A 9,964-nucleotide genomic window follows, 5' to 3' on the forward strand; every position below is an offset into this window, starting at 1 on the left:
AGATATCAAAAAGACACTATGAGAGAGTCAGCTCAGTCCCAGTGGCACATATATTTTATAGGGGCTACAGAGAAAGAGAGCAGGTTGATGTTTCAGATGAAATGAGATGAAGCCAAATGTGTGTAGGAACATCACAATGGTACTTAATAACAACAAAAACAAAAATAATATAATAATAACAATAACAATATTATATTATTATATATTAATATATTGGTTGGAAAGCTGCCTGGCCGAGAAGGACCTGGGAATACTGGTTGATAGGCAGCTGAATATGAGCCAGCAGTGTGCTCAGGTGGCCAGGAAGGACAACAACATCCTGGCTTGTATAAGAAGCAGCGTGGCCAGTAGGGCTAGGGAAGTGATTGTGCCCCTGTACTCGGCTCTGGTGAGGCCGCACCTCGAGTACTGTGTTCAGTTTTGGGACCCTCGCTACAGGAAGGACATGGACGTGCTCGAGCGAGTCCAGAGAAGGGCGACCAAGCTGGTGAGGGGTCTGGAGAACAAGTCTTACGAAGAGCGGCTGAGGGAGCTGGGCTTGTTCAGCCTGGAGAAGAGGAGGCTCAGGGGCGACCTTATCGCTCTCTACAGTTACCTTAAAGGAGGCTGTAGTGAGGTGGGGGTTGGTCTGTTCTCCCACGTGCCTGGTGACAGGACGAGGGGGAATGGGCGAAAGTTGCGACAGGGGAGGTTTAGGTTGGATGTTAGGAAGTACTTCTTTACTGAAAGGGTTATTAAGCATTGGAATGGGCTGCCCAGGGAAGTGGTTGAGTCGCCATCCCTGGAGGTCTTTAAAAGACGTTTAGATGTAGAGCTTAGCGATATGGTTTAGTGGAGGTCTTGTTAGTGTTAGGACAGAGGTTGGACTAGATGATCTTGGAGGTCTCTTCCAACCTAGATGATTCTGTGATTCTGTGATTCTGTAATAATAATACAACACACAGGAATGTACTGAATATACAATGAATATACTGTGAGTCATTTGTGGAGACAGATGAGAAGTTTACCAACAGTGAAAAATGTCAACGAAACCATTTTGTTCAGTGCAACTTTCAGCTCCTGGTTTCTCATGCTGTAGATGAAGGGGTTCACTGCTGGAGGCACCACAGAGTACAGAACTGCCACAACCAGGTCTAGGGATGGGGAGGAGATGGAGAGGGGCTTCAGGTAGGTAAACATGACAGTGCTGATAAAGAGAGAGACCACAGCCAGGTGAGGGAGGCACATGGAAAAGGCTTTGTGCCGCTCCTGCTCAGAGGGCATCCTCAGCACGGCCCTGATGATCTGAGCATAGGAGAGCACAATGAATACAAAACACCCACAGTCGATGAAAACATTACCCACAAGAACCCAAACTTCACTGAGGAAGGACTGTGAACAGGAGAGCTTGAGGATCTGGGGGATTTCACAGAAGAACTGGTCCACAGCATTGCCTTGGCAGAGAGGCAGGGAAAATGTACTGGCCGTGTGTAGGACAGCATTGAGAAAGCCACTGCCCCAGGCAGCTGCTGCCATCTGGGCACAAGCTCTGCTGCCCACGAGGCTCCCATAGTGCAGGGGCTTGCAGATGGCAATGTAGCGGTCGTAGGCCATGACAGTGAGAAGAGAATACTCTGCTGAAAACAAGAAGACAGTCAGAAAGACCTGGGCAGCACATCCTGTGTAGGAAATGGCCCTGGATCCCCAGAGGGAATTGGCAATGGCTTTGGGGAGAGTGGTGGAGATGCAGCCCAGGTCGAGGAGGGCGAGGTTGAGGAGGAAGAAGTACATGGGGGTGTGGAGGCGGTGGTCGCAGGCTATGGCTGTGAGGATGAGGCCGTTGCCCAGGAGGGCAGCCAGGTAGATGCCCAGGAAGAGCGCGAAGTGCAGGAGCTGCAGCTGCCGCTTGTCTGTGAATGCCAGGAGGAGGAACTCGCTGATGGAGCTGCTGTTGGGCATTTGATTCCTCTGGGCATGGGGACCTGTCTGAGCAAATACAGCAAAATGTTAGGCTTAACCCTGTGAGCAAAACCTACTTTATTTCTTGTTAAACCTCAAAACTTCTGCTCCCCTTTCAGGAAAACCTCTGCTGCAGGTGCCTTGCTAGAGCTCTGGTTGATGCTACCAGAGGGTTCTGCTGGGAGCAGGGGATTCTGGAATTCCTTGGCATTTCTGCTGCACTCCAAGTGAAATCTTGTGGGTGTTGAGAAGCAAGGGCTCTGTCCCTTAGAGCAGAGTGAGGGCAGCCATCCTGTCCCTCAGTCCTGGTCACAGCTGCTCTGGGCTAGCACCACTTTGAGCTCAAAGTTATCAGACTCAGGTGTTCCCCGTGAGGAGAATCAAAACACTGCTGAGAGCAAAGGAATCAAGGTTCAAAGTGCAAATCTCCGGTCTCCTCACCTCTTGAGGACAATCTCAGTTCTCCACACCTAGCAAGGAATACAGAGGGATCACAGCAGCTACCACACAGAGATTTCTAGCAGTGTTTCCATGCCCTTAGCCCTCAGGTGTCTTCTCCATGGACAGCACAGAGCTGCTATGGCAGAGCTGTACCCTAGAGGGGGGCAGCCTATAACCCAGCAGAACCCTTGCAGGAAAAGTTTTGAATACCCTAAAAACAGGGAGACCTGAGGGCAGAGTGAGCTCATTCTCAGCCCCACACACAGTATTTCCACAACCCTACGTGTCATGAGGGGACCTGGAGCCTTTTCCTCCTTTAATGTATCTGCATGACAGAACGTGCAGCATCTGTATCTGAGCTGCACCTGAATTATCCCCTACATTGCTGACACCAAAGGCGACTCATGAAAAAATTCCCATGCAAATATCTCTGGTGGTCTATACCGGGGGAGAGGAAGAGACCAGGGGCTGTACTGTGGAAGGCATCAGCAGTGCAAGCATGAACGGGAGGTGCCCAAATCACCCCTGCCACTGACTTTCTGGGAGCAGCTCCCGCTCACTCCCTGACCAGGGCTCTGCTGCCTGCAGCTGTCCCTGCCTGCAGCTGGGTCTCTGTCCCCACACCTCCTGCCTGCAGGTCACAGCCCCCATCCCACCCGCTGGGTGCTCAGCTCTGCCCTGCAGACACCTCCTGGCAGCAGGGCTCTGCCCAGGGGCAGCTCGCTGGGGGCATGTCCTAGAGACCAGGTCACACAGACCCTGCTGACACTGCATGTGTGGTGGTGGAGCTTCCTATGGGCTGAAGGGCAGGAAAGGGACTTCCAGGGGTCCTAGTAACCCTCCTTTTAAAGGCTTGCATGTCGCAGCATATACTCTTAAAAAACAGCCTCTATTTCAATTCCGCCTGAATCAAAACAGAGAAAACTGAAAACAAAGGCACATGAAAACAGAGATTCAAGGAGCTAACCCCTGCATTTCTCTACTCTTGTAAGGTCTCCTTTGGTACATCCCAGTGGTGCTGTGGAGCTGAGAGCAGGCTTCCCCAGGCTGTAGCCTCCTGCCAGCAGCAGGATCCTGCCCTGCCGGGGGGGCTCCTTCCACCCGCAGTTTCTCCCCACAGCACCCTGAGCAGCTCCCCGGGCAGGCTGAGCGCTGAGCCTGGCAGGCGGCAGAGGCCCTGCCCCAGCACACAGCCCCTGGGGCACAGCAGGGACCCTGCTCTGCACCACAGCCCTGGGCACCCCTGCCTGCACCCCCGGCTTCTCCTTCCTCCAGGAGCTGCGGCTGCATTGCCCTCCAGCCAGACACTTACCGGGCTCAGGGCTGGCAAGTGTTCTCCCCCAGCGAGCTCTGTGCATCCTGCCACTTCTGCCTGCCTTTACCCACTCTGTCTGTGCAGGCAGTGCCCCCAGCCCTGCTGCGCTGGGCAGAGGAGCTGCTCCTGGGCAGAGCTGGCTCTCTGCAGCGCTGCCCGCTTGCCACGAGCTCCCCTTGGGCCCAGGAGCCCGGCCCAGCTCAGCAGCAGAGGCCCAGCCCAAGGCCTCCCTTGCTCTGCCCCAAAACAGGCTCCCTGCACATGGCCCTGGGGCTGCAGGGGAACCTGCTGGAAAACAGCCTGAAGGGATCCCTGGGCTTCCCTCCCTCACCTGGGCACACACTTCTGCACAGCAGGGTCATTTCTCCTAGCAGAAAATGAATTAGCTGTAACAATAACTTCTTTATGTCCCAGTATCACTTTGGACATGAAGTCATGGCGGGGGACATTTCTTCCTCCTCGTGGCCAGTTCCAACCTTCCAAGATGCATTTTTTTTTCTCCTGCTCTTCCCTACTACCAAAGAAAGTTCCATCAAGGTTGAAACCACTCCTAAAGTAGGCATCCATACCTATCTGCATACTTGCCGCCTGTCAGCCAACCAGGCAGAAGTCACCTCACCAACATGTTCCAAGAAATGGGGCTGTTGTTGGCCTTGCAGCTTCTTGGCTGGACGCAACCAAGCCTTGTGCCTCCTGCTGTCCAGTCATGCACTCAAGCACAAGGGACATGAAAACCCATATTCGGGCCTTCTTTCTGTCTGGGTCCTCCTGGGTATGTAGGCAGAGGGGATCCCACAGTCAGCATGCCAACCAGGTGCCTTCTGCTGGCCTACCAGGGCCACTGTCAGATGTCAGCCAAAAAGTACAGATCCCAGGTAGAAGTCAAGGGTGACCTGTCAGCTACCTCAGACAGAAATGACCTCACAGTCCCTTTCCGTGATGCTTTCCTGCTGCTGCCCTATCAACTGCAGAGACAGAAGTGACCTCACAGTCACTGCCACAGTCACATTCCTCCTGCTGGGGCAGGAGATCCTGAGGCAGAGCTGAGCTCATCAGAGCATTTCCACTCATCTCCTCCTTGTGTTTGACGAGCTGATCAGATCCATGGCCCCTCACATTCATCTTTGAATGCCATGTGTCTGCACAGCAACCTCAAGGCTCCTGCCCTGCCCCAAGGGGCCAAGTGCCTAAAGTTAAGGTTTAGGAGAGGGGTTGAAGGTGAGGAGGTTAATGCACAGGAATGGGGACTTTGGGTGTTAGTTGTTCATTTATGGCATTAGGGACTAGAGCTCACGTTTCTGGGTTAGAGATTAAGCAAAGGTTTAGTGGGATGGTTTGATGTTCTGCTTGGGGTGTCAGGTCTGTGGTTAGGGTATGGTCAAGCTTTGTGGTTTAGGGTTTTGTTTAGGTCTGCAAGAAGACTAGGGTTAAATAGAGCATTTTAGTGCTAGTGTTAAGGGCAGGGATCAGGGCGAGCAAGAGTGTAAGGGTAATGGAAAGGGGATATGGACTAAGTTTTGCTTCAAGGGCTATTGTGGTCAAACATTATAGTAGTGGATTCCTCTCAGGGTGTGGAGTAGCATTTAGGTTTAGGGATTAATGTTACAGATTAAAATATGTTAAGGACCTCACATGACTGCTTTAAGTCAGTTTTACGGTGGGATCAACATTACCTGAACATTCCTACCTCTTCAAAATGATTATCCTCTGCTATCCAAGCTCCTCTTCCCTCCCCCAAATCTCTCATCTCTGCTGGCCAGGCTTTCCTGACTTCCCCATATCAGCCATCTTCTTAGGGGCACCTTTCTGATGGCTTTCATGAACTCAGAGTATCTGTCTCACCTCTGCTGGCTCCTCCATTCCTGAGAAACAGCTCCTAAGCCAGCACAGAGAAAGACACCAAAGTCTGTAGGAGCACCCTGCACAATGTGCCCAGCAGCTCTGCAACACCACAAAAGTGTGCTTCCTGCCTACAAGTTTTGGTTCCAGAATGGTTCCTGTGGACCCAGGGTAACTTCTTCCAGGCTCTCATGCAGGCTTTATGTTCCCCCGGGCATCTGGGAGGCAGTGGCCCCCTTTGTGTAGAAAACTGAAAGCAGCCCTGAAGGATGAATTAGGCAAAGCTGAAACCTCTGACATGACAACAGCTATCCAAGACCTCTTCCTCTACGGGGCCTGCCAGGTACTTAGGAAGAGAGGATCTTACAACCTATGTGCAAAGCAGGTGCATCTGCTGGCCTATCATGGACACCAGCAGATGTGAGCCTAAAGGCACAGATCCCAGCCGGAAGTCAAGGGATGACCTGTTGGCTACTTCAGAAAGAAGTCAACTCACAGGCCATTTAACAGCCGTTTGTGTCCTACTGGACTTAGAGCTTCTGAGGCACCACTGCCCTCATAATACCATACCTACAAAACATCCCCTTCTTGGGCAAGGATCTGCCCAGGTAGAAGTGAGCTGGCTGTGATTCTTCAAGCCCATGGCACTGCTGCCGGACTCCCAGCCTCTCTGATGCATGGGAGCCAGTTCTGTGCCGGTCCTGGGAGGTGCTAGAGCAGGAGGGACCTTGCAGGCAATGTTCAAGCCCCGTGCCTGTTGGCAGTTTCTCAATTCCTTCTGCACAGTGAAGATCACGCTGATGTCCAGAAGCCATGTGCCCGAAGCTGGCCTAGAAGACACTCAGGGGAGGCGCCCTCCCAGCCCCAGCCCCTGCCCCAGCCGCAGCTGGCGGTGCTGCTCTGCAGAGCGAGGGGGCTGTGGTGCACGGGGCATGGGGGCACTCTGCAGGGCCGTGCTGGGCAGGCTGGGAGGCAGACCCAGCTCATGGGGTCACTGCCATTGCCCCAGGGCTGCAAGGAATCACTCGCCAGACTGCTTTGCTGGGGCTGCTGCATGCCCTGGGGCTGCAGAGCTCTCCTCAGCCTGCTCACACCAGATTGAGCATTTGAGCTCTGGTTAGTCCACCTTGTACAGGCTCACGCTCTGCGGGCTCCATTCACTGCTGTCTCCTGGACTCCCGCTGCCCCAGCCGATCCCCTGGACTCTGCTGGCAGCTGCTAATTCCCTCTGCAAAAAACATTAACCTGCCATCAGCCCCATTTTGTGCTGCAGAATGCCAGGAACTGGGGCTCTGGGAATTGGGGACCATTCACTGTCTCCGTGGGTGCTGGCCACCAGCAGAGAACCTCCGAACCAGCCACAGATCACTAAAAGTCCATGCTGGGACTCTGCTCTCACCACACCAAGACCCTGTGGAAAAAGCAAAGCACAGATCCTCTTTGGAGCCTCTTCCTGGGGCTTCTTCTTGACAGCAGCTTTGCAGGAAGGCCTCAGCCTTCAGGCAGTGCCCGGAGGAGATCCCCTCTTAGGAGGGAAGTGCTGCAGAGGAGGCCAGCTGTGCCACTGCTGTGCCCACTGCCTGTCCCTGCCTGCAGTCCCAGCACAGCCCCACAGCAGCACTGGCACCAAGCTACAGGAGCAGCCGGGCCTGACCCCACCAGCAGGGCTCAGCAGGAGAGGGTGGCAGTGGCAAGAGAGCAGCTCTGCATGCCCCAAGCGCTGGTGCTCCCTGGCTGTGCTGTTGGGATGGGACTCTTTTCCTCTGCACCCCTGCACACGGGCACTGCCCCTGCAGAGGCAGACCAGGTCTCAGAGGAAGGACGTCAGACAAAGAAGGCAGTGCTGGCTCCTCTACTTTATGTTCACAGAGAGACAGGCTCCTCGTGTACAGAATCTCTGAGCTGTAAACACAACACAAACAGACAGAAATATAAAAGTGACAAATGAAGATATTTTACTGGGCAACATGGGCTAAATTATAACTAAGAACATCCCGTAATATTAGTTAACAACAACAGCAACAAAAATTTACAGATTTGTTTTTCTGTTATAATTGATATTATGTGTTACATGCAAAAGGAGAGGGGCAATTCATTGATTCTTAAACACACCTAGGCATAAGTTTCATCAAGGCATCCTTGACTTCCTTGCTCCTCATGCTGTAGATGAGGAGGTTAAGTGCTGGAGGCACCACCAAGTACAGAACTGCCATCACTACGTCCAGGGCTGGGGAAGAGATGTAGGGGGGTTTCAGGTATGCAAACATAGCAGTGCTGAGAAAGAGGGAGACGACAGCCAGGTGAGGGAGGCACATGGAAAAGGCTTTGTGCCGTCCTTGCTCAGAGGGCATCCTCAGCACAGCCCTGAAGATCTTCACATAGGACAGCACAATGAAAACGAAACAACCAAAGGCCAAAAAAATGGTAAAGACAAGTGACCCAACTTCCCTAATGTAGGCAGCTGAACAGGAGAGCTTGAGGATCCGGGGGATTTCACAGAAGAACTGGTCCACAGCATTGCCTTGGCAGAGGGGCAGGGAAAATGTATTGGCCATGTGCAGGACAGCATTGAGAAAGCCACTGCCCCAGGCAGCTGCTGCCATCTGGGCACAAGCTCTGCTGCCCAGGAGGCTCCCGTAGTGCAGGGGCTTGCAGATGGCAACGTAGCGGTCATAGGACATGATAGTGAGAATATAAAAGTCTGCTGTAATCCAGATGACAAATATAAAGACCTGTGAAGCACGTCCTTCATAGGAGATGACCGTGGTGTCCCAGAGGGAATTGGCCATGGCTTTGGGCAGAGTGGTGGAGATGCAGCCCAGGTCGAGGAGGGCGAGGTTGAGGAGGAAGAAGTACATGGGGGTGTGGAGGCGGTGGTCGCAGGCTATGGCTGTGAGGATGAGGCCGTTGCCCAGGAGGGTAGCCAGGTAGATGCCCAGGAAGAGCGCGAAGTGCAGGAGCTGCAGCTCCCATGTGTCTGCGAATGCCAGCAGGAGGAACTCGCTCACAGAGCTGCTGCTGGACATTTGCTGGTTCTGGCCATGGGGTCTTGCCCAAGGAGGAAAAAAACAGTAAGAAAATACAGCAGAATTATCTGACAAGGACTAATTCAAGCACACGTTTGGCAAGTCCCTTTCATGAGTTCTGCCCAATTCTGCTTGAGGGTGTCCCGAGGAGCAGAGGACTCTGCTTCGGTAATGCAGGAGGTAATCCTGCTCTACAGCAACAGATAAAGAGGAATATAGGGTACTCCCAGATTCAATTCACTCCTGATATCATGTGATTATCCACATTTTGGCCCCCAATTCACCTGAGAGAAAGCAGGGATGCGGGGTTTTCTTTTTGGTATATTTTCCTTCTTGCTGCACTCCAGGTGAAACCTTATGGATCCTCAGAGAGAAAGGGATATTCCCCTTAGTGCAGAATGTCCTTCAGAGGGGACATCTAGTCTGTCCATCAAGGCTGGTCTCTTCTGCTGGCATGTCTTTCAGCTGCAGGACAACTACACGTACATGTTCACCTGAAAATAACCAGGGTACTGCCGAGGGCAGAATAATCATGCTCAAGGTGCCCCTCTCCAGACCCCTCACCCTGTCCCCATATTCCCCTTCCCCCAAGCACAACGAGGGCTCACTCCACAGGCACCTGAAATCCCCATCACCTGCCAGCCTGGGAACAAGAACAGCAGCAGCACGGCCAGGTGGAGAAGCCAGGAGGAATGCCAGCGTGCTGCTGCCAGGGGAGGCAAGGCCAGGGAGGGACAGACGGACACTCAGCAGACCCTCCTCTGCTGCAGCTCTGCCTGCAGAGGAGGCAGCTCATGCTCATTGCAAATGATCTGTGCTCACCACAAGCCAGCAGAGACCTCCCAAAGACAGGGCACTGGGCAGGGTTTGCACTTGGAGGGTTTGCAGCTCCTAAAGATCAGCTAGTATAAAACCTGAGAGGACCACTATGATGATGTTGATGCAGTCTGTGGGCTGAGATGTGGGAAGGGACTTTATGAAGTTCATTAATGACATATTGATCCCTCACTACAATGCTCTAGGAGTCTCAGTCTCCTGTACAATCCTGACAACTCATTACCATGAAACCTGCTTCCACTTCACTGCAGGATTCTTTAAGCGCAGGCTACAGACAAAGTCTTGCCTTTCAGGTAGCCCCTACCTTGGTCTTTCTCTTGAAAAATCCAATCATAAATGCCATTCTCTAAAGAATCATAGAATCATAGAATATCCCGAGTTGGAAGGGACCCATAAGGATCATCTAGTCCAACTCTTGGCACCGCACAGGTCTGCTCAAATGTTTAGACCATGTGACTAAGTGCACAGTCCAATCGCTTCTTAAATTCAGACAGGCTTGGTGCAGTGACTACGTCCCTGGGGAGCCTGTTCCAGTGTGCGACCACCCTCTCGGTGAAGAACCTCTTCC

At 52.8% G+C, this 9,964-nt stretch overlaps 2 protein-coding genes across 2 annotated transcripts; both read right to left on the reverse strand.

The window, feature by feature from the left end:
- Positions 1 to 978: 978 nt before the first annotated feature.
- LOC126913631 (olfactory receptor 14C36-like) lies at positions 979 to 5,554 on the reverse strand. Its single transcript, XM_050716116.1, has 2 exons — positions 5,537 to 5,554; positions 979 to 1,965 (listed from the first exon to the last, which is right to left on the reverse strand). The coding sequence occupies exons 1-2, from the start codon at positions 5,552 to 5,554 to the stop codon at positions 979 to 981; spliced, it is 1,005 nt and encodes a 334-aa protein (XP_050572073.1).
- A 2,081-nt stretch (positions 5,555 to 7,635) lies between these two features.
- Positions 7,636 to 8,559, reverse strand: LOC126913115 (olfactory receptor 14C36-like). The gene has a single exon (XM_050716117.1). The coding sequence runs from the start codon at positions 8,557 to 8,559 to the stop codon at positions 7,636 to 7,638; it is 924 nt and encodes a 307-aa protein (XP_050572074.1).
- Positions 8,560 to 9,964: the final 1,405 nt, after the last annotated feature.

This window comes from Cygnus atratus, chromosome 34 (genome assembly GCF_013377495.2).
Source record: "Cygnus atratus isolate AKBS03 ecotype Queensland, Australia chromosome 34, CAtr_DNAZoo_HiC_assembly, whole genome shotgun sequence".
Lineage (NCBI taxonomy): Eukaryota > Metazoa > Chordata > Aves > Anseriformes > Anatidae > Cygnus > Cygnus atratus.

What these genes read in the sequence shown, in the direction of transcription:
- LOC126913115 (XM_050716117.1), bottom strand. Translation starts at nt 8,559, where the DNA reads ATGTCCAGCAGCAGCTCTGTGAGCGAGTTCCTCCTGCTGGCATTCGCA.